Genomic DNA, 24776 nt, shown 5'->3' with positions numbered 1-24776 from the left:
TGTGTGGTATGTATGTGTGCTTGCTTATATGGTCACAGGTGTGTGGGCACATGTGTGCAAAAGCCAGCGTGCTTGCTTATCTTAGTTAGTTGGTATCTTAGTTAGGGTTTTATTGCTGAGAAGAGACACCACGACCACGGCAACTCTTATACAGGAAAACATTTAATGAGGGCTGGCTTACAGTTCGGAGGTTTAGTCCGTTGTCATCATGGCAGGAAACATGGCAGCATGCAGGCAGACATGGTGCTGGAGAGGTAGCTGAGAGTTCTACATCTGCATTGACAGGCAGCAGGAAGTGAATGCTACATTAAACCTGCCTTGAGCATTTGAGACCTCAAAGCCCACCCCCCCCCCCCTTGGTACACACTTCCTCCAACAAAGCCACACCTACTCCAACAAGGCCACATCTTCTAATAGTGCCACCCCCTACGGGCCTGTGGGAGCCATTTTTATTCAAACTACCACATTTCATTCTCTGACACCCCCCCCTCCCCCCCCCCCCCCCCCCGCACCCAGGCTTGTAGTCATATCAAAGCAAAATGCATTTAGTCCAACTTCAAAAGTCCCGAGTCTGTAAAAGTCTCAAACTTGTTTAAATCCAAAGTTCAAAGTCTCTTCTGAGACTCATGAAATCTCTTCATTGTAATCCCCTCTAAAATCAAAATAAAAAGGAGTTCACATACTTCCAACATATAATGGAACAGGATATACATTACTGTTCCAAAATGGAGGAAAGGGAACACAGTGAGGAAATACTGGACCAAAGCAAGACTGAAAACCAGCTGGACAGACTCCAAACTCTGTATCTCCATGTCTGATGTCAAAGCACTCTTCAGATATCCAACCCTTTATGGTCACAGTTGTGTGGGCATATGAGGGCAAAAGCTAGAGGTTGATTTCAGATACGTTCCTCTAATCAGCAAGGGCTCTTTGCACCCTTTTTCTTCTCTCTCTCTCTCTCTCTCTCTCTCTCTCTCTCTCTCTCTCTCTCTCTCTGTTTTACATAAGTGTTTGCACATATACTGTTTGAGACAGACAGTCTCTCTCTGGAGCTTGCCAAGCAGGACAGAATGACTGACTAGTGAGTCCCAGGAATCCTAATCTTAGCTCTGCCACTCCAGCAACTAGACCACCACACATGGCTTTTAAAAGTTGGTCCTGGGGATGGAACTCAGGTCCTTGTGCTTGCAAGGCGAGTACTTTACCAACTGAGCCACCCCTCTGCACTCTTTGAGCCCTTTCAAATGCTCTCTGCTGTGCCTAGGTAGAGCAGGCAGGCACCAACCCCAATCCTTCCAGCTGTTTGTCAGATCTCTTTACCAGCTGCAGGAGAAACAGGGCATGGAACTGATCATCCAGTCAGCACTGTGGGCTTTTAAATCTCCCTTTTATTGCTGTGATGAATGGCTATTTGATTTCAATGACAATTTATCACATTTGCTTCGAGGCTATAAACTGCCTTTCTGAAACCCGGTGGGTGTGCCTGCTCACTGACTAGATTTATTTGAAAGCTTCTGTCACCCGTTTGGGTTTGATGGCAAGAAACAATCCTGATGCCAGCTTATTCCACATTTTTCTCACCACTCTGCCCCCCAGACACCATGCTTTGCTAGTTGACTGTTTGCACAGTTTCCATTTGAAATGACTATGAATCAAGAAAACTCTTGCACTGGGCAGTGGTGGTACAGGCCTTTAATCCCAGCACTCAGGAGCAGAGCCAGGTGGATCTCTGTGAGTTCAAGGCCAGTCTGGTCTACAGAGCAGGATCCAGGACAGGCACTGTCTTGAAAAACCAAAAAAAAAAAAAAAAAAAAATAAGAAAATAAAATTCTGCCGGGCGGTGGTGGTGCACGCCTTTAATCCCAGCACTCGGGAGGCAGAGCCAGGCGGATCTCTGTGAGTTCGAGGCCAGCCTGGACTACCAAGTGAGTCCCAGGAAAGGCGCAAAGCTACACAGAGAAACCCTGTCTCGAAAAACCAAAAAAAAAAAAGAAAGAAAGAAAAGAAAATTCTTGCCTTTTTTCACTCAGCTTATCAAGTGTTTTCTGTTAAGAAGGCCTTCTTTAAAAACTGATTTTTATTTTACTTACTCATTTTTTAAATATACATAATTTTCTAAATTCTTTGAGAATTTCATGCAATATGTTTTTGTCATATTCATCCCCCGCCCTTTAATTACCTACCCACTTTTGTGACTCTTTTTTAGTTTTTATGTTTTTTTAAACATATCAAGTCCAAATTATGCTACCCATATATTCTTGGATATGTGTTCTTCTACTAGAGTGTGATTGACTTATCAGGGGTTGTCTTAGTTAGGGTTTCTATTACTGCAATAAAACACCATGACCATAAAGCAAATTGGAGAGGAAAGGGTTTATTCAGTTTACTTACACTTCCACATTGCTATTCGCCACTGAAGGAAGTCGGGGCAGGAAGTCAAACAGGGCAGGATCCTGGAGGCAGAAGCTGATGCAGAGGCCATGGAGAGGTGCTGCTTACTGGCTTGCTCAGCCTGCTTTCTTATAGAACCCAGGACTATCAGCCCAGGGATGGCACCACCCATCATGGGCTGGGCCATCCCCCGTTGATCACTAGTTAAGAAAATGCCTTACAGCTGGATCTCATAGAGGTATTTCCTCAACTGAGGCTCCTTCTTCTGATGATTCTAGCTTGTGTCAAGTTGACACACAAAACCAGACAGTACAAGGGGCTCCACTTTTTTAAAATTTCTATTTATTTATATGTAAGTGCTCTGTCTGCATGTACATCTGCATGCCAGAAGAGGGCACCAGATCTCATTACAGGTGGTTGTGAGTCACCATGTAGTTGCTGGGAATTGAACTCAGGACCTCTGGAAGAGCAGTCAGTGCTCTTAACTGCTTAACTCTTAACTACATCTCACCAGACACCAAAATTACTTTCTTTTTCTCTTTTTATTTTTCTGAGACAGAGTTTCTTTGGCTGTCCTGGGACTAGCTCTGTAGCCCAGGCTGACCTTGAACTCACAGAGCTCTGCCTGCCTCTGCCTCCCCAGTGCTGGGATTAAAGGCGTGCGCCACCACCGCTCTGGGGGCCTATACTCTTAAAACCATCTCTCCCTCTCTCAGCTACTATCAGTTGCCAATAAGTCCTTGGCTAGGGATGGGACTTTGTGCCTGTCCATTTTCCCTTCCAATTTCGGAATTTGGTCTGAAACTATATTTTTATATTTGAAAATTTCACACATATATACAATATATTTTCATCTTGTCAATTCCCACTCTCCCCTCAAACTCCTCCTAGAACCTACATACTCCTCTGATATTCATATATGTGTATACACACACACACACACACACACACACACACACACACATACACACACACCCCACTGAGTCAATTGTAGTGTTCACTGTGATGGACAGTCATAATGGTGACTATGGTGGTAACTGTGACATTCATTTAGCATGGAAGTGCCCACTGTGGTGGTCAGCTGTAGTGTCCACTGTGGTGGATAGTTGTAGTGTCCACTGTGGTGGTCACTGTCTTAGGGTTTCTATTGTCATGAAGAGACACTATGACCATGACAACCCTTATTAAGGATAACATTTAATTGGGGTTTCAGAGGTTTAGTCCATTATCATCATGGAGGCAGACATGGTGCTGGAGAATGAACTGAGAGTCCTACATCTTGTTCTGCAGGCAACAGGAAGTTAACTGAGTCATACACAGGGTTTAGCTTGAGTATAGGAGACCTCAAAGCCCACCCTCACAATGACACACTTCCTCCAACAAGGCCACATCTACTTCAGCACGGCCACACCTCTCAATAGTGCCACCCCCTATGAGCTTATGGGGGCCAACTGCATTCACACTACCACAATCAGCCATAAAGGTCACTATGGTTGTCACTGTGGTGGTCAGGTGTAGTGTTCACTGTGATGATCAGCCATACAGGTCACTATGGTTGTCACTGTGGTGATCAGGAGCAGTGTCCACTGTGATGGTCAGATGTAGTGTCCACTGTGATGTTCAACCATAATGGTCACTATGGTGATCAAGTATAGTGTTCACTATGGAGGTCAGTTGTAGTGTCCACTCTGCTGGTCAGCCATAGTGATCACTATGCTGGTCTCTGTGTATAGGACCATCCCCTGGAGCATGGGCAATGACACCCTTGAAGAAAATGATACTCCCTCCTCCAGTAGCCATCAATGGCAATAGCACCTCAGCTAAGGGTGGGCCTCCCGACCTTCTCCCCAACCATGCGTCAACTTGACACAGCTAGAGTCATCAGAGAAGAAGGAGCCTCAGCTGAGCAAATGCCTCCAGGAGATCCAGCTGTAAGGCGGGAGGGCCCAGCCCTTGGTGAATGGTGCCATCCCTGATTTTCTATAAGAAAGCAGGCTGAGAAAGCCATGGGGAGTAAGTCAGTTAGCAGCACCCCTCCATGGCCTCTGCATCAGCTCCTGCCTCCAGGTTCCTGCTCTGTTTTAAGTTCCTGTTCTGACATCCTTCAGTGGTGAACAGCAATGAAGAAGTGTGAAGTGTAAGGTGAATAAACTTGAATAAATCCTTTCCTCACCAAACGCACTTTGTGGTCGTGGTGTTTCATTGCAGCAATAGAAACTCTGAAACCCTAACTAAGACAGTGCTGAAATGTTGATTGGCTTTATCTTGCGTTGTCAACCACAGCTACTGTGAGTTCCTGAGCAAAATGGCCATGTCATGTCCACTAGATACTGTTTCACCCCTGTGCTGCCCAACCTCCGGCTCTTACAGTCTTCCTAGCCCCCCACTCACTCTGTCATGTTCCCTGAGCCTCAAGGGGGAGGGTTTGATATAGATGTCTCATTCAGGGCTAACCACTCCTCGTTCTTTTTCTGTTGCATTTTGACCAGTCGTTAGTCCCTGTTAACTGCCATCCACTGCAAGAAGCAGCTTCTCTGGTACAGGCCTGAAATCGCATTAATCTCTGCGACTAGAGAGGGAAGTAAGGTCATTTTTGTTTTTTATATTTAATTTCGGATAAAAGTCTTTATCCTTGCTTCTACCTGATTTGAAATCCTAACTGATTTCAAAACGATAGAATTTAAGAAGTAATTCTGGGCTGCGGCTCAATTGGTGAAGTGCTGGCCCGGCGTACGTGAAGCCCTGGGTTTGGTCCCCAGGACCACATGAACTGGGTGCAGAGGTGCACATGTGTAATCTCAGCGCTAGGAGGCAGGAGGAGCTGGAGTTCAGGCTAATACTGAGCTATAGAACAAGGTGGATACTGACCAGAGATGTGAGACTCTGCTCACACTCATGTCCTTGTGTGCAAGCCTGTAAAGCACCCCACTGGGAGGATGTGGTGAGAACAGGAACATGTAGGGGGGTTAGGGGGTGGGGGAGTGAGGGGAGATGGGGAGGTGGAGGGGGTGAGCTCAGCTTAGGAGGGAAGGTTCCTGCCTCTCAGAAACTTCTCATCTTGCTAATTTAGGTCTCCTGTCCATCTAAAATACCTGCTTTATCTTTAATGAAAAGGTCTCCCACAGGTGCTTTGTCTCAGTATTTTCCTCTCTCTATTTTTTTTTTTTTTTAATATATCACTTGAAAGTTAGAAAAATGAGGTCATCTCAGCTTCTGGTTTTGGTTTTGTTTGTTTGTTTTTTGGTTTTGGTGTTGGTGTTTTTTTTTGTTTTTTGTTTTTGTTTTTGTTTTTGTTTTTTTTAGAAACAAGGTTTTACTATGTAGTCCTGGCTGGCCTGGAACTCACTGTGTACACCAGAGAGACAGGTCTTCAACTTGGGATCCTCCTGCCTCAGCCTCAGGAGTGGGTGGGATGACAGGTTTGCCAGGCCCAGCTGGTTGTCTTAGCTAATCTGTTTACCTTGGCCATTCTCAAACTCTTGGTGGGTTAGAAAGAGTGGTGATTTTGTCCCTGAAGGCTAGCTGGCAGTGCTTGAGACATGTTTTTGGCTGTTAAAATGGGGATTAGGTCCTTCTGGTATCTGGTGGGAGAGGCTGCAGATACTGCTAAGCATCCACTGCATAGGCTTCCTCCCCACAACAAAGACTTGCATGACCCACATCAGTTGTACTGATATAGAGAAAACAGGATTTAACTGCACCTCATGCCGCAATTCTTGTGTCTGTGTGTCTGTGCATGTGAGTGCAGGTACCTGAAGACACCAGAAGAGGGCACTAGATGCCCTAGAGCTGCATTTACAGGCAGTTGTGAACCTCCTGACTGGGAACCAACTCAGGTTTCCTGCAAGAGTAGTATGAGCTCTTTTTTTTTTTTTTAATTAATTTATTTATTTATTATGTATACAGTGTTCTGCCTGCAGGCCAGAAGAGGGCACCAAATATCATTACAGATGGTTGTGAGCCACCATGTGGGTGCTGGGAATTGAACTCAGGATTTCTGAAAGAACAATCAGTGCTCTTAACCTCTGAGCCATCTCTCTAGCCCCTAGTATGAGCTCTTAACCATGAGCCATCTCTCCAGTTCTGAGTCTTGTCTGTCTGTTTCCTTCATGTGAGCTGCATAGGAAAGTAACTGACTGTCCTCTACAGGAAAGGAAGAGAGGTCAGTTGTGGGAAATCCTGATTGTCCTGGGAAGACAATGTAAAAATGAATAGACTACTAACCCACAGTGGTGGGAAATCAGTATGGCAACTTGGGGAACAGCTGAGTCATCCCCGGTGAGATGGAATATGCTCCATCCAAACAGCCCTGGAAGCCAGAGTTTGCTCCCTTCCTTACAGACATTTGCACAGCCCAAGGAGACTCATCTGGGGCGTACAGAGGTCACTGTGTAGAGTTGTGAAAATTGGGGGACAGCCCTGTGACACAGGAGGAGGAGCAGGGATCAGTACAACAGAACATGATAGCAAAATGAAATACATGAAGCCATTGAGACCAATAAGTTCCTATAGTGTGGCTTATAGTTCTTATAGACCAATAAGTTCTTATAGTTCTGAGCTGCTAGAACTAACAGTGAGGATGGATTTCCAACCCGGCTTACATTAAGCTAAAACATAGGTCAGGGTGTTTTACATACGTGTAACACATATATTTCTATTATATAGAGAATGGAATGTTTAAATACTGTTCACAAATAATGTATATCATTCAGTCATCTCCCAGTACCTGTGGAGGACTGGCTCTAGGACCCAGCTGACACCAAATGTGCAGATATTCACATCCCTAATATAAAATATCAGCATTTGCATACAAGCTAGGTATATCCTGTATAATTTAAACCCTCTCTGAATTACTCATAGCACATAATACAATGTAAATGCTATATAAATGTTCTTACACTATACCTGGAGAATAGTGACGAGTCTCTGCAGGCTTAGTCAAGTGTGATTTCTCTCTTCAAATACTTTCCTTCAGTAAGTGGATACAGCCCCCACTCCTACCCCCAGGTGCAGAGGTCTGGCTGTAGTGCTTAATGCTTTTTCTTTCTAGTCTCCAGAATTCAGTGCAGTCTCCTGTTTTTGTTTTGTTTTGTTTTGTTTTGAAGTTTTTAAGAGAAAATAAACCCAGAAGGTATTTGAGCTTGCCTCGCACGTACACACATGCTCCGTGTCACAGGCTCTCCTCCTCATTTTGGGGCCCTTCATCTCTGCCTACAGTCAGTAAGCTTGGAATATTCAGGTGAGGCCAGCATCAGATTAGAGCCACTTATATCTACTTGTCATCCAGTTCCTAGAAGAAGCCATCCTAGCATCACAGATGAAGGTAACCAAGAAGAACGCGTCATACATTTCAAGAGAAAGATTCTGCATGTTTTCACCATAAAGAAACAACTGACATTTAAGATGATGATATGCTGTTGCTCTGAGTTGATCATTATCCAATGCATACACAACCCCAGACATCATGTACCCCATGACTATATAAAATACGATATGTCAGTCAACAAAGTAAATTAATTTATAGACACCTGCTTCCTGGAAGCCGTGACGTCAGCAGCTCCTGACGAGATCTGTAGACTATGTTGTATTGGGCCCAATTCCTATAAAATTCCTATAATTGTAGAACCGGTGAGATAAGTAAGGGCTGAGAGGCAAGTTTCCATGGAGCTGAATATGATCAGTTAGTGGATTCTCCTTTCTCTTTAGGAAGGACATATAAAAATATTTTTATTTTATACTTTCATTTTATGTGTGTAGGTGTTTTGCCTGCATGTATGTCGGTGTTTTGCCTGCATGTATGTCTGGGCACCGTGTGCATGCCGTGCATTGGATCCATTGGAACTGTAGTTACAGATGCTTGAGCTGCCATATGGGTGTTGGTTATTGAATCCAGTTCTCTGCAAGAGCAGCTGGCGCGCTTAACTGCTAAGCCACCTCTCTAGTTTTCTCTTCAGGAAAGATTTTTTATTGGCACATAGTCATTGTTCTCAGTGATGGGTTTGGTAAGACATTTTACCAAATATATCATGTACTTTAACCATATTCACCACCATTCTCTCCTTTTTCTCCCCTTCTTCTTCTAAGCCTCTTCCTTCCCCAGATCATCTTGCTTCTACTTCCATGCAGTGTGTGTGTGTGTGTGTGTGTGTGTGTGTGTGTGTGTGTGTGTGTGTAGTTTTGTGTGTCTACGTAAAACTCAAAACCTACGAATGGGAGAAAAATGTGATCTATCTACCTACCTACCTATCTATTGAGAAAAGGTCTTACTATGTATTCCTGACTGGCTTGGAACTTGCTATGTAGACCAGGCTGGCCTTAACCTCACAGAGATCCTCCTGCCTCTGCCTCCTAAGTGCTGGGATTAAAGGCATGTACCACTATGCCTTTATTTTCTTTTTAAATATTTATTTGTTTGTTTGCTTGCTTGTTTGCTTGAGACAGAGTCTCTCTACATAACCCTGGCTGTCCTGGAACTCACTATGTAGATCAGGCTGGCCTAGAACTCACAGAGATCCACCTGCCTCTGCCTTCTGAGTGCTGGGATTCAATACCCAGATATTCCTTTCTTTAAAAAAATTTTCTTAATGTATGTAAATGGTTTTGCCTACATGTATGTATGTGCACCAGGTGCATGCCTGGTGCCCACCGAGGCCAGAAAAGGACATCAGATCCCCTGGAACTTGGGTTATAAGTGATTATAAGTTACCATGTAGGTCCTGGGAACTGGACCTGGGTCCTCTGGAAGAGCAGCAAGTGCTCTTAACCACAGAGCCATCTCTTTAACTCAGTGCTAATTCTTTGAGTCTGACTCCTTTTGCTTAATATGATGACCTCTGGTTGCATACATTTCTCTGTGGTTAGAAGAATTTCATTCGTCATCAAGGCTGTATAAAACCATTGTAGAGATTCACATGTCAGTGACCTAGAGGGGACCCTGGTGTCCCTTCAAACTTTAGGCTCCTGAGGTTGTCAGTCCCTGAGTGCTTAATATGTGACCTTGGATGATGGTGTCACTCTGTTACCTGATCCCTCTGGAAGGTTCTCATAACTCCTGGTTAGAAACTGATCCTCAGCAGCATGGCTGTCTTGCCAAGTTGACCTGCTTTCTGATCACCTACCTACCCTGCTCCTATAATCTACCCTGATTTCTTTTAGTCTGGGCTAATAAGAAGCTTAAAGCAAAATTTAGTTCTAGGCTGGGCAAGGTGGTGCATGCCTATAATCCCAGTACTCAGGAGATGGAGGCAGAAAGGTCAGGAGTTCAAGGCTAGGCTTGACTGCATACTGTCTAGAAGCTAATCTGGATTACATATGACCCCATTTTACAAAACACACAAACAATTCTCTGTTGTTGTCACTATGACTACTTAGGAATTGTGTGGGATCACTTGTCTTCTGTCTGTTACAAAGGACAACCTACTTCTTTAATCATATCCTGGTCTAGTCCACAGCTCCTAATTCCTGTAGAAGTTGCCCAGGGCTCCATTGTACATAAGCACCAATGTTGCTCACTAGGGACTTCTGTTCCCTGAAGGCTGCCTGGGGCTGGTGCTAAGATGTTACTATTGGTGTTAGGTGGGTGTGCAAACAGTTAGGTGCCCAGCCCAGCCAGCAAATGGGAACTAAAGTCCTTTCTACCTGACACCAAGTGCTAGTGTTCCTAACCACTTTCATTTTAGTACCACATCAACATTTAAGTCAGATAATACGTCCTGTCTTCACCTAGATTTTGTTTTTACTCATTCAGATTTTCTATGAATTAGATGCAAGAAAGTCAGAAGTATCTGTGAGCCCAAAACATTGGTGTATTATTTTATGGGTATGACTTCTGGTTTTGGTTTTCCTGGTCTTTTTCTTCTTTCTTTCTTTCTTTCTTTCTTTCTTTCTTTCTTTCTTTCTTTCTTTCTTTCTTTCTTTCTTCTTTCTTTCTTTCCTTCCTTCCTTCCTTCCTTCCTTCCTTCCCTTTGCTTTCTTTATTCTCTTCTTCTTTTTGTTTTGAGATAGATTCTTGCTGGCTAGCCAAGGCTAACCTCAAACTCACAGTGTAGCCTAGGCTAGCCTGAAGCTTGTGATTTTCCTGCTTCTGCTACCATATCAAGCATCACAGTCCCCACACCTCCAGCCTTCATTTTCATTTTCATTTTCAGAGTAATATATTGACAAATATGTACACAGGTCTTAAGTGTACAACTCAGCGGACATCTACACACACACATACACACACACATCTATACCTCTAGGCATCCACTACCCAAGAATACAAGATCATAACCCAGCTCCTTAGGGATACCCTCATGGAAGGTCCGGCTCATTGTCTGGCTCTTTCCTTCTCTGTGTCCAGTATTCCCACAAAAATCAGCACATGTTACTCTTCTGCTCTTGAACTGGGATGGATTTATACAGCATATGCTCTGTTGTGTTCGACCCTTTTATCCACGCCACCTCATGTACCAAAAGTTCAGTCTTCTTTATTACTGCATAGTTTTTGATGCTGTGAGCACACCATAATTCATTCTCTCTTTCTGCTCTGGAATGACGACATCTGAGTTTTCAATTTTTAAGGTGCCTTGATAAAAAGTTTCTATGACTTGTCATTTTTGGGTGGATATATTTATTTCTCTTAGGCTGGCCTACATATATCTTTTTATTTCCTGAATATACTAGTCCTTACTTGGATGTAAGTTGAGACCTTGGCCTTATGTAGCCCTTGGGAGTTCCTAGCATAGACATGGTAATTGCTACAAGGCAACAAATGAGTTCCAAACCATGTTAGGAGAGATAATTTGCAGCAAAACACAGCAGTAGGTCTTCATGGCACTCCAGTGTGTATAAATGTCCCTGCTTGCAAAGGTCGTGTTGTAGTCGAGATTCTTCTGTTTCATCGGCCAACAATCAGCAACTCGACCCTAAATTATGTCAAAAAGGGAAGGCAATGACGCAGGCCTGTGGTGTTCACCTGCCTTGAGGTGTGCCTGGATCCAGCGGCTGCACGCTCATCACCGGCACTCTTCTTTCGACATTTCTCTTGGCCCTGCTCTCTCTCTGTGGGCATCACGTTTAGCAAGCCTTCCCATTGGTGACTAGTGGAAGCTTAAGGCTGAAATTGCCTGGCTATGATTTCAGCAACACAAAGCTCCAAAGATTGACTCTCTAGTTCTGCCTGGGTGATTTGCCCTCTCCCTGGTCACATGATCTGGAAGAAGACAATCTCCACATCCAGCCCAAAGGGGCTTGGTGTAGGGAGGGGTGCTACCCAAGGAGACGTGTTTCCACAGCAGAGAGCAACGGACACCAGGAAGGAAGAAAGAAAGGAAAGCTGATTGATTCCCCTGGTGCTGAGCAGAATCGAGTCAGCCAGTAAACATTCCGAAGGCACAGTTGAGGGGAGAGAGTTAATATTTTCTTAAGCTTTGGTTACTCAAAGCCGAACCCATGTCATTTATACAGCAATAAACTTGTATAAGTTTGCCAAGCTTTAAAAATCTTATACTTCCTTCTTCGAAGGCATCCGCGTTTACCTAATCGTTCAGACGTCAAACAGCGGAGGTATGTTTGTGTTTTACTTTCCTTACTTCCCCCTACAGGCTTAGCAACAAACCCTGTTGGCTCTTCTTGTGAACTTTCTCCTCTGTGTATTATTTTCTTCTTTACCCCCACTGACACCCCAACAGTAGCTCCAAGCTGAGCTGCTTACCTCCTTGGAAGAAGAGCATCTTCTCCTCAGCAAGTCCAGCCTAGATCCTTCAGAACTAATGGGATATGTGAGCCCATCCATTCCTGAGCCAAAATCCTGTATCCAAAGAAATGGTGGATGCTGATTGGTCAGATTGGAGTTACATGATCATTGTGCATTGTTGTACAATGCAGAGTTTCTGTATCACCTGCGCTAAGTGGGAATGGGGAGGATTTTTAGGGGAAATCGAGGCATTGTTGCCAGAGAAGGGACATCTAGAGAAAACCTTGTCACTTGATTAGAGAGTGCTCCCCATCTGAAGAGCTCATAGAATTGATAAAGTCACATTTTCAAACAATAACAGATCCCAGCTGGTGTCCTCATCCTAGCCTTCTGTCTCGGTTCCGTAAACTAGTCTTCCTTTGCGCACACGTGCTTTAACCCTAGAAACACAAGAGCAATCAAAAATGTTCAAGGTTAGATGCAGTGGTGCACACCTGTAACCCCAGCATTGGGAGGCTGAGGCTAGAGGATTGTGAGTTCCAGACCAGCCTGGGCTACACAGGGAGACTTGTTTCAAAAAAAAAAAAACCAAGCAAACAAACTGCTCAAAGATGTTCTGGTTCCGAGGGCTGGGATGAAGCTCAGTTGGTAGAGTACTTGTCTAACTTGCACGGAGCCCTGCATGGCTTAAGTCAGGCATGGTAGCACAAGTCTGTAATCCTTGACCTTGAGCTCAAGGTCATCCTCTGCTACATAGTGTGCTCAAGGCCAGCCTGGGCTACATGAGACTCTGTCTTAAAAATTTATTTTGTTTTTTTTCTAATCTCTGGTTAAGGACCCTCCCCCCAATCATACAGGTTAATTATTAAAGATATAACTGTGGTTGTAGGTATCAATATCTTGAGAAAAGACACAGGTTATTCTCTCCTCCATAGTAGTCTGAGCTCCGTGCTTTGCTCAGGGGAGTTGCCCACAACTCAACTCCCCATATATTATGCTATTGTTCCTACAGAGAGCACTGTTGTCCTCATGACCCAAGACCACCGTTCAACAGCTCCGTGCCGGCACACAGAAAGTAGAAAGCTGATAAACAGGGGAACGACTTCAGTCCTCTAACAGTATGACCTGGAAGTTGTAGATAATGCTTCTGCTGGCCTGCCATTGAGCACTTTCAGAGCCTCCTCATAGGTGTGGGGAGGCTGCAAAATGCAGTCACTGTTCTTGGCACCTAAGCACCTAATTATTAGATATTGGAAGAAACCCAGCAATTTATGCAAGGGAGGAAAAAAAATAACTGACCTTTCCCTTCCTTTTTGATGTTTTAGGTTAATAAAAGTTGCTCCAGAGGCGGCGATGCTTTAACACAACCGGCTGAAGACTCTACAGCATCATGTCTTCCTTTCACAGGAACAGCAGCTACAAGGGACGTGCTGACTACCCTGGCTATTCAGGGTCTCAAAACCATACACAGGATCATCTAGAATTTCCAGGTTCTCTGGACAATCCAGGCTTCCACCGTCCCAGGAACAACCCATATTCTTCGGGCTCTAGAACAAATCCAGACTACCCCAGCTCTCTAGCAGAAGCAGATTATCCCGGATCTCTGAGTAACACAGACTATCACAGCACCAGGAGTCCTTCGTTCTCTGCACATTCCAGAACAAGGCCAGACTATCAGGAGTCTTTTCCTAAGCCAGACTATAATGACTTCCAGAGTGATCCCTATGGCACAGGCTCATCCCCAGAGCCTCACTACCCCGGCTCTCAGGGTCATCCTGGTTCTGCAGGAGTCAGAAGTAGCATGAACTATGCAGGTTCCAGAACCAATCTAGGTTATTCGGGATCCTGGGAAGAACCAGACTACCCTGGAGCTCAGGGCAGCTCTGACCATCCTGGCCCCAGAGCCAATTCCAACCTGCCAGGCTCCAGAAGAGATGTAGGTTATGGTGGTTCCAGAATCAACTCTTACCCAGACACCTTGGAGGAACCTGATTACCCAGGTGCTGATAATCAGCCAAACTCTCCCCACTTTTATAGAGAACCAGACTATCCTGGTGCTGAGAACTCAAAGAATGCTCCAGACTTTTGGGGAGAACCTGATTATCCAGGTGCTGAAGAAGATCATGATTATGGCTCTTCCAAACTGGGAGTCATCAGGAGGTAAGTTCAAGTCTATCCCCCACATTGGGGTAATCATCAAGGCAGTGGGAGTTGGTCCACTGGTTTTTGTTAGGGACATATATTGATTACCTTTGTGTCTAAAATGCCCAATGCAAACAAACAATGCCAACAATTCAAGCCCATGGTGTCTTGGTACTATGCTCTTGGGCAGAACGTCATGTCCACAGGAATATGTGGCAGAGGAGAGCTGTTCCCATCCTGGTGTGTGTGTGTGGGGGGGTGGCAAAGAGAGTGAAACTGGGTGGATGGTTGGAGGTGCAGGGACAAAATTCCTCCCCCAAGGACCCACTTGCAGTGAACCACTTCCTCCAGTCAGAGCTCATCTCCCAAAGTTTCCAGAAAACCCCAAACAGTGCCACTAGCTGAGGATCAAGCATTCAGCTCACCAGTCAGTGTGGGATAAAAGATTTTAGCTTCTGGCATTTTTGGTCATTGTTATCTGCTATAGCTTTAGACCTTGACAGCATTATCTGGGTGCCACAGCTGGGCCAAATCTAATTTTCCTAGGCTCACTTTTCCAGAGGTCATGTCAACAACATACTTATTTTTTTGGTTAGTTTATTGTTGTTGTTAACCTATACATTTTGCCACATGACATTTTAACTGATACATGTCTTACTTTACATGTACCATTTCAATTATAATATTTATAAATTTGATTTCTTAAAAAATGGCTCTCTTAGAAGTGGTTCTACATTTCCATAATGTAAGCACTTGGGAGGCTGAGGCACGAGGATTGGGACATTAAAGCCAGACTGGGTTATATAGTGAGACCCTTTCTCAAAACAAGGAAGGAAGAAAAGAAAAAAGAGAGATAAGGGTAGAGGGAACGAGGGAGGGAGGGACGAAGAAAAGGAAGGAAGGAGGGAAGGAGGAAAGAGGGAGGGAAGGAAGGGAAGAAGGAAGGAGGGAGGGAGGGAAGGAAAGAAGGAAGAGAGGGAGAGGAGGGGAGGGGAGGAGAGGGAAGAAAACAGAAATAACAAGACTCCAGTGGCTTGCATTTATCTCCAGGAGCAAGGACACAGGACTTGATATACAGCGATCAGATAAATGTCGTTAGGACCTAGATAGCGGATCTTCAGGACCAGGCCACAGATGTTACCTCTGGCCGCCTGAGTCACCCTTCCAAAAGCCACCCTGATCCCATCAGCCCTCTTTTCATCTTTCACGGATCCTCCTAACCTGGGAGCCAGGCTGTTTCCCTCCACTTACGGACTGAGGAACAGGAAGCTACACAGTGCCAACACAAGAGCAAGGTGCCAGCCCCAGAGCAGCTGGTCCTGCTACTGTCCCCTCTCTACCTCAGAGCTGTGCTCCAAGTCATTTGACTTTAACTGTTCACTAGAATTACTCTGCTCCCTGGAGTCCTTTAAAAATAATAAAAGGAGGGTTAGAGCACTGGCTCAGCAGTTAAGCCACTGTAACAACAACAACAAAAAATCAGACATAAACAAATTGAAGGAGAAAAGATGTATTTGGGCTCATGGTTTCAAAAGTTTCAGCCCATCGTGGAGCACAGAGTGTGGTGAAGTAGCCAAGAAGCAGAGAGACAGGGAGAAGAAAAGAGAGGGGAGGGACAGAGGGAGGGAGGGAAGGACGGGGGAGGGAGGCAGAGAATACACATTCAGGTTTGTTTTTCTTGGTTCCCCTTTGATTTCATTTGGGGTCCCCTTATGGGCAGTGCTGCCCTCATTCAGGGAGGGTCTCCCCCCCTTAGATAATCCTCTCTGGAAATGACCCTCATAGACATGGAGGTGTGCTTTACGAGTTTCCTAGGCCTTCTCAATCCAGTCAAGGTGATAATAAGATGGACCAGCACAGATAGTCATCCTTCGGGTAGTTCATGGTGTTCAGCAGAACATATTCAATGGAATCCCTATTTCCTGCAGGAGGAATGGCCCCTTGGGCATGCTAGGGAGAGAGAATGAAGACTACCCTGAAGGCATTGAAATGGCATCCATAGCGATGGCAGGTCCACAGGGCCACTCTCCTAGAAATGGCTATGGTAAGTATGTGTTAAGGTGGCATTAGTGTCCCAGGAAGAAAGCAAAGGCAATGAATTAAGGCACGCCACAGCTGTGACATTGGCTCCTCCTTCCCTCACATGCCCTCCATACATATAGAAACTAGAACTTGGTGTGCAGGAAGCCAGGTGCATCACTGAGAATCAAAGAGGAAGAGGGGAGGGGAGGAGAGGGAGGGGGCGAAGACAGAAAGAAGGGGGGAGGAGGAAGAAGAGGAAGAGAGGGGGAAATGGAAGGCAGCAGAGAAGGACCATCCAAGAACAGCACAGGATGCTGGTGCTTGACACTCAGGCAGAAGGTTGATAGGCTGGAGCAGGTGCTGGGAATGGTTTTGAAGGCAGCAGAGGGGAAGGGATGGGGTGCATCTCTCTGTGAGTAGATGCTCCTGGACTTATGCTCTGTGTGAAAATACCACAAGTCAAAACGCATCGAATCCACTGTGGAACCTCCTCATTCAGCACCATGCTGCGCTGAAGAACGCTATGAGCTGTTTCTCTTGGTGATGTGTGGGCTGTCAGGGAGCTGCAGTTCACTGCCGCTACTCAGCATCATGGGCCAGGCAAATCTCTAGAGAGGAAATTTTCAAATTTAACAGGGTGAGGCGGGACACTTGTAATCCCAGCACTCTGTGGGGGTGGGCGGTGGGCAGGAGGATCAGGAGTTCAAAGTCACTCTCAATTACATAGTTTGAGGCCAGCCTGGGCTACAAGAGACTCTGTCTCAAAAATTAAAAAATAAATATAAAAAAAAGGAAGGAAAAGAGAATGTTACATTTCAATTTTTTTTTTTTTAATGATGCTGAGTATTGAACCCAGGGCCTCACACATACTAGGAAAATATCCAGTTTCCTATATTGCTGAGCACATTCCCAGCCTTTAAAGTAACAAATTTGAAATCTGGGTGTGGTGGCTCACACCTTTGATTTCATCACTCAGAGAGCAGAGGCAGGTGGATCTCTGTGAGTCTGAGACCAGCCTGGTCTACATATTGAATTCCACAACAGCCAGGGCTACATAGAGAGACCCTGTCTCAAAGCACAACAAACGAACAACTACAGTTCTGAAAGCTGACTTCTACTGAGTCCGTATCACTTCCCTCCCACATAAAGCTGAACACTCACAAGTGGAGTTGTGGTAATCCGGGGGCATCTGTACTACTGAGAACACTGGCTGTCAGGAACTACGTCTGCAGAGGGTGGGGACACTAATTGCTCCGCCCAAGAATATCATAAACATGTGTACTTTGCATTCTCAGGAGGAGGGCAAGGGAGTTGATAGGTGTGGGGTGGGGGTGGGGATCTTACTGTTTGGATGTCCTAAGCACAGGCACACACACAGCACAGAGGCAGGTATCAAACACAGCTGTGACAATAAAATTTCATAGGAAGGACAGTGAGGGGGAAAGATCTCCAATTTTGCTTAAGGGACAAACTGAGGCTCAGAAAGAAAATGCCGCCGGGCGGTAGTGGCACACGCCTTTAATCCCAGCACTGGGAGGCAGAGCCAGGCGGATCTCTGTGAGTTCAAGGCCAGCCTGGGCTACCAAGTGAGTTCCAGGAAAAGGCGCAAAGCTACACAGAGAAACCCTGTCTCGAAAAACAAAAAAACAAAAAAACAAAAAAAAAAAAAAAAAAGAAAAAGAAAATGCCAGTGTCTCTCAACCACTAATTTGACAGCCAAGAGGAATCCAGACTGACCCAGACGGTGACTCCTTGTTTCCCATGAAGTGCTGCTGGGTAGAGTCAGTGCAGACATGGGTGGATGTCTGACCATCCGGCTCTAGAGAACACTGGAAATTAAAATTCTTCAAAGACAAGTTAAGGGCTTGGGGGAAGGTTTGATGGGTAAATTGCTTGCTGTGCAACCACGAGGACGTGAGTTCAGATCCCCAGCAGCCATGCACAAACCAGGCGTGGTGATGTACCTCCAGCAATGGGGGCGGGGCACAGGCAGATCCCTAGAGCTCCACAGCCAGCCGGGCTAGCTGAATAGATGAGCTCCAAGCTCAGAGAGACCTTGCCTCAAAGAATAGGGTGGAGAGGTGATTGCGGAAGACATCTGATGTCAATCTCTGAGCTTCACACACACACACACACACACACACACACACACACACACACACTTAAAATGAAAAAAAAAAGTCAACGGTGGCTTCCTACTCTGGGATCCTCTATAGGACAAAGGTCCCAGAGCCAGCCAACCCCTCCCCAGTGTCCCTCCATTGTGGTAAGCTATTCACTTCTGAAGAACTCAGAATCATCTGTGAGTCCTCCAAGGCTCTCGGTGATTTTCCTAGTGTCATGGTGCCTGGCAAACAGTAGATGTGGGAGAAATGCTAATTGAACTAGTAACAACTGTACCGAGTTGTATCTGCTACCTTTTGTGACAGGAATGCTCCATAACAAACAAACCCCCAAAAACTAGAGGGTTGTTTTTTCATTTGATATTTTGGTGTTTTGTTTGTTTGTTTGTTTGTTTGTTTGTTTGTTTTGAGACAGGGTCTCACTATGTAGCCCTGGCTGTCCTAGAACTCACTTTGTAGACCAGGCTGGCCTGGAATTCACAGAGTAGTTGGCATTTTCTTTGGGCTGCCCACCAGCTCCCAAATAAAGACACAGAGACTTATTATTAATTATGAATGCTCGGCCTTAGCTTAGGCTTGTCCCACTCATTCTTTTAACATAATTTTACCTGTTTCTAGTCATCTACCTGCTGCCCAGGTGAGGTGCAGGGCCTGCTCTCTTAAGTACTGGCCCTGGTGAGGGGCAGGATCAGCTCTCCCAAGTGCTGCAGGTAGTAAGAGGGGCGGAGGGGGCATCTTTCCCTCACCCACACCAGCACATGGCAGATGAGGGGAGCAGGGCCAGCTCACCCACGGTCCTGAGAACAGGGTCAGCTCTGCTGTGTTGCCCAGGTGAGGTATAGGACCTGCTCTCCCTGTAGCTGCAGCTGGTGAGAGGCCGGGCCAGTGCTCCCTAGTGCTGCAGCCAGTGAGGGAAGGAACCAACTCTGCAGCAATGTCTCTCGGCCTTCAGTGGTAATAGGAGCCATGGACATCAACACAGACCCTGGCTGCTGCGGGGCCACAAACCCAGACATGGGCCTTGGCAGCAGCTCAGGCCCACATATCACCATGGCCCCAGGTGGTAAGCAGGCCTCCCACCTCAGCCTGCTCCTCAACACCTTCACCTTTTCAGATCTGCCTCTCTCCACAGGGCATAAACCATTCTCTCTCTCTCAACCCACCATATATTTACTCACTATAATAGTGCCCAACCTTGTTGTGCCAAGCAGGTCCGTGTTTTCTCCCCATGAAAGGGCGCCAGGGGGAGGTGTGTGGGTCTTCCCCTGCTCCGTTTTAATGGCTTATTTCAGTGTCACATGTCTTAACAGATGGTTCCACCAGCAATCCTGTGTGAAAGTCAGATTGTTATCCCCATTTTACAGATTGTGACACTGAGGCTCAGAGGTGTTGAATGCCTGGGGCAAACAGCTGGCAGATAACAGGGCTGAGAATTACTCCCAAGCAAGGGGTTCTAGAACCTCTGGCAGTGTCCCCTTCAAAAGTTCCCTCATTCTATGTTGAGTCTGCCTTTCATCTTTAATGCAGATTGCATAAACATATATTGGAATGTGACACTGTCCTACAGATGCAGAGAGTGGACTCTGTCCCAAGGAAAATCAGGCCACACTTACTCCATGTGCGGTCACAAAACATTACAGCTTCAAGGAACCTTTGTGCTCACTTTTACAAGCAGTTTCAATGTGACTTATAACTTATTAACAAGTATAATCAGTTACAAAGTGAAATAGGCTTAAAATGTAAGTATATAAACTTAAGTCTATGTGAAATACAGTTTTGTGAAATGTATTCAGTTACATAAGCATGTATTTGTGCTGGAATACAACTATTAATTTTATGAAATATTTTTTGAGATTTTTATTTATTTATATATGTGTATGTGTGTGTGTTTTGCCTGCATGTATGTCTGTATACCACTCATGTGCAGTGTCCTCAGAGGCAAAATGTGGGCACCATATCCCCTAGAACTGGAGTTACAGGTGGTTGTGAGCTCCACGTGCATTCTGGGATGCTGGGAACCAGACTCAGGTCATCTGGAAGAGCAGCCAGTGCTCTTAACCACTGAGTCATCTCTACAGCCCCTAACTAGTTTTAATTGTATGGTTTTCGTATTTTAATCATATTTTCTACCCAAGTTCTTAACCTCCGATCTTGTAGGACCTCAAAAGCAAAGTTTTAGTATGAGTTACCCTTCCTAGCCACTGTGAGTACATTCAGCCATCATGTGTTCCTCAGTGTCCAGTGAAGAAGGACTGATTGGCCATGTTCCCCTCCCCATTCCAGTGAATTCTGCTTACGAGAGAGGAAGTAGCCCTGTCTGTGCAGATGGAAACCTGCTGCTATGTGAGCGTGATTGGTACACATCACCCCAAGGTAAGTCTTATGAATCATCCCCAAAAAGTCAGCCTTTGGGAAGGACTGGGCTCAGGGCAACCCAGGTACTGGAGATGGCCATGTCTTCAAGGCTCTTGGCCTTCTAATGGATGCTAAGAACATCTTAATGCAAGGTTAAGAACTTGATGCTTCATTTATCCCAAGGGTTTTCTCCCTGCCTCCCTCCCTCCACCTCTCCCTCCCTCCATCTCTCCCTCCCCACCTTCTTTCCCTCTTTTGCTGTGGGGATGAACCTGGGGTCTTATGAATGGGAAGCACACACTTCATCCTTGAACCAGAGCCTCAGTATTCAGTTTCCTGTTAGACGATGCATGCTTCCCAGCTAAGCATCAAGGGTATCTTCATTAGGAACCTTCTGGTTGTGGGCTGGGGAGATGGCCCAGTGGGTCAAGGCCTGCTGTGCAGCAGTGAAGACTTGAGTTTGAATTCCAAGAACTCTCTCTCTCTCTCTCTCTCTCATACACACACACACACACACACACACACACACACACACACACACACACAAAGAAGAAGAAGAAGAAGAAGAAGAAGAAGAAGAAGAAGAAGAAGAAGAAGAAGAAGAAGAAGAAGAAGAAGCTGGCTATGATGTCAAGTGCCTGGAACTCAGTGCTGTGCTGTGGGGCAGAGACAGGTGGATCCTGGGAGCTCACTGGGTAACCAGTCTAGCCAAAATGACAAACTTCCGGTTCTGTTGAGACATCATGTCTCAAAAAATAAGATGGAGAGCGACAGAGGAAAGGCATCCTGGCATCAGCGTCTGGCCTCCACACATGCCCACTCACATGGGTGAGTGCGCCCATGCACACACGGGTGCATACTTATTCACATACACACACATTTAAAAAAATCTCCTGGTTATAATGGAAACCCAGGTCAGATGGGAATTAGCAGGGAATTTATTGGCTTATGGAGGAAGGGTGTAGGAAAACTTTGCTGAATATAGAAACCACAGCCTTAGAGTCCGAAGCCAAGGCTGGGTCTGTAGGGGTTATTACTCATCCATCTCTCACCTTTGCTTGGCTCAGCCTCTCTTTAAACTTGACCTTCATAGACCCACAGATGCCCCTCAACATAGTTATCCTTCAGAGGGAAGGCTTTTCTTTCCTGTTAGCTGTCCAGCGCTATGAGGATCACATGCCCACACTGAAATCAATAATTTTTATCATAAGATAGAGCCATCTGTGTCATGGATAATCTTTGTGTTTCTGGGGCCAAAGTCCACTGATTAAAAAACTGGGAGATAATAAAGCAACTTGCATAATGTTGAGATGTGGAAGTATGTAGACCAGTGAAAGACAGAAAGCTTTGTTTTCTTTTTCTTATTTGTATATGTTTGTGTATATGATGTGAATATGTATATGAGTGTTTGGATGTGGTGTGTGTGTGTGTATGTGTGTGTGTACGTGTGTGTGCGTGTACGTGTGTATGTGTGTGTGTGTGTGTGTGTGTGTGCATGCACACACTTATGGAAGTCAGGGATTGACATCTTCCTCTATTGCTTCAACTTACATATTGAGGCAAAGACCCCCACTCTTTAAAACTATATTTTGGCCAGATGTTACCACACATACTTTTTTTTTTTTTTTTTTTTTTTTTTTTTTTTTTTTTTTTTGGTTTTTTCGAGACAGGGTTTCTCTGTGTAGCTTTGCGCCTGTCCTGGAACTCACTTGGTAGCCCAGGCTGGCCTCGAACTCACAGAGATCCGCCTGGCTCTGCCTCCCGAGTGCTGGGATTAAAGGCGTGCGCCACCACCGCCCGGCACCACACATACTTTTAGTCCCAGTACTTTGGAGGTAGTGGTAGGTATGTCTCTATGGGTTCAAAGCCAGCCTAGTCTACATTGCAAGTTCCAGGCTGGCCAGGGCAACATATTGAAACCTTGTCACAAAAGTAAGTAATAATGTTTTTATGTATTTATTTACTTGTGTGTGTGTGTGTGTGTGTGTGTGTGTGTGTGTGTGTGTGTGTGTACACGTATGGGGGTCAGAGGACAAACTTGGGGGAGTTGGTTCTCTCCTTCTACATTGTTGGTGCCCAGGACTGAACTCAGGTCATCAAGCTGGGTTGAAAGCCACTTTAATTGCTGAGGTATGTTCCCTGGCCTCATCGAAGAGAGTTTTTGGGATTCCTAGATCCTATCTCTGCCTCCCAAGCCCTAGACTTACAGGAGGCAAGCGTACTTAGCATTTACATGGATATTGGGATTTGAACTCAAGTCTTCAGGCTTACCTGATTGCATACATTGAACGATCTCTCCTGAAAGATTGAAGGTTTTGAAGAATTAGGAAACTCTAAATGTCCTGTTGTGTGGCAATGAGGGTTTTACTTGCAGACAGAGACCAATACGCCCCGTGGAAGCCATAAGAGAGACATCAAAGAATGCCATCACAACAGCAAGCCTGTGAATAAAGAGGACCAAACACACAGGGTTATTGCAGTACAAACTGAGGGACCCCTGCCCCCTCCCCCGCCCTGTGACTTAAAGCTATTTCTCTCTGTTAGTGCCATATCCTACCAGCAGTCTCCAGACTCACCCTTCCAGAACTTTCTTAAGCTAAAGTGTAACTTTTACAAGAGATAGACACTGCAGCCTGGCAGGATGCTGTCAGTGAAGCAGAGATTGGCTTTAACTATTGGGGAAAGAATGCCATGACCATTAGACTGCTCTGTCTAGCCAGCATGAGGTGGAAGAAGAGACCCTCAGAAGCAGAGGGGGGTGAAGAAATAGAAGTCACAGCTTTTAATCTCCCTGTTTTCTGATTTTCAAATCACGTATCAGTTCATTAATAATGTGTCACTCTTATGGATTCTGGTAACTCCCTGGCACAGAGCAAGCACTAGTAAGTACTCGCTAATTTATGAATGAGTGATGAATGAATGCACATTAGCACCTGTTCCAGGAGGGGGCAAAGGAGAAACACTCAAGCTCTGCTTTTCTGGGTTCAGACCACCTCAGCTGGACCTTTAGCTCCACTGCTTTCTGACATTTTAGCCTTAGGCAAAATCTCCCCATCGAGCCTCAGTTTTCTTAGCTATAAAATGGGGTAGTTGTGAACACTGAATATCGTACTCTGAAGTATCTGCCCTTAATTAGGGCAGGTCTGGGTGATGCCACTGACCACTGTGGGAGGAGATAGGAAGTTCTTGTCTAGTGCTGACATTAAACAGGAGTCAGTAGAGCAAGTGTTTCCAATCCATCTCTCTGCCCTCAGTTTGGTCCACTGGAAAATGAGCAAATTGGTCCAGGTTACTTTTAAGTCGGGTCTGTACAGTAATTCTGTTCACATCTCTGTCACTGAGGCCGAACAATGGCTTAGTGACAAAGAACTTATTTTTCTCGAGGAACAGGAGGAGTGGAGGGAGCAGTTCAATAGGGAAGCTATCCCATGATGCCCTCAAGGACTGAGTCTCCCTCACTCTGCCCATCATCCTTAGCAAATGAACGTCGACTTAATCGTTTTCAAAACCAAAGGCACAAAGGCAGAAGGGTGGTGAAGAGCAAAAGCCAAGCAAACCAACTTTTTTAAAGCCCAGTCCTAAAAGCTGCTTTCTCATGGGCTAAAACCGGGTCACATGGCTACCCTTTTCTGCAAAGGAAGCTGGGAGAATCTTAACTGAGCACCGTGTCTGAACAGGAGCTGAGGCTTCTGCCAGCATGAGGAGGATGGCCGTTAGAAGGCAGACCTAAGATGGTCAAGAGAGAATAATAATTATGAACTCACCTGGGTTCATATAGAAATACATTTAGTTATTGGTGCGTGCAGTCTCCTGTGTGGAAATCAAGGAGAAACTTGCAGAGATCGGTTCTGTCCTTCCACCGTGTGGGGATTAAACACAGGTCATTAGTTTTGGCAGCATGCACCTTGACTCACTGAGCCTTCTCGCTGCCCCAAAATGTGCATATCAGATGATGACTGTAAAACTGAGAAGAAAGCCTTGTCCTGTGATTACAAGTCATTTAGAAGACTCCCCACCTTCTGTTTCTAGAACCCCATTGTCTTTAATGAAGGGTTCTGTTTATAATT

At 45.4% G+C, this 24776-nt stretch overlaps 1 protein-coding gene and 1 long non-coding RNA gene across 2 annotated transcripts in view; one reads left to right on the top strand and one right to left on the bottom strand.

Moving 5' to 3' along the window:
• Positions 1 to 10839: 10839 nt before the first annotated feature.
• Positions 10840 to 24732, bottom strand: LOC131915172 (uncharacterized). The gene is made up of 4 exons (XR_009380279.1): positions 24474 to 24732; positions 22981 to 23150; positions 12086 to 12181; positions 10840 to 11297 (listed from the first exon to the last, which is right to left on the bottom strand). It is a non-coding gene; the product is annotated as an uncharacterized LOC131915172 (long non-coding RNA).
• Positions 13408 to 24776, top strand: part of Tmc5 (transmembrane channel like 5) — a 57041-nt gene continuing 45672 nt past the window's right edge. Inside the window, exons 1-4 of the mRNA XM_059268196.1 lie at positions 13408 to 14121; positions 14176 to 14227; positions 16138 to 16253; positions 20638 to 20727. Coding sequence (XP_059124179.1) covers positions 13458 to 14121; positions 14176 to 14227; positions 16138 to 16253; positions 20638 to 20727 — 922 coding nt within the window. The 5' untranslated portion in view covers positions 13408 to 13457. The remainder of the gene's footprint in view (positions 14122 to 14175; positions 14228 to 16137; positions 16254 to 20637; positions 20728 to 24776) is intronic.

Source organism: Peromyscus eremicus, chromosome 1 (assembly GCF_949786415.1).
Source record: "Peromyscus eremicus chromosome 1, PerEre_H2_v1, whole genome shotgun sequence".
In the NCBI taxonomy this organism is placed as follows: Eukaryota; Metazoa; Chordata; class Mammalia; order Rodentia; family Cricetidae; genus Peromyscus; species Peromyscus eremicus.
The sequence above is the reverse complement of the archived record's forward strand: the minus strand, read 5'-3'. Positions and strand labels throughout refer to the sequence as shown.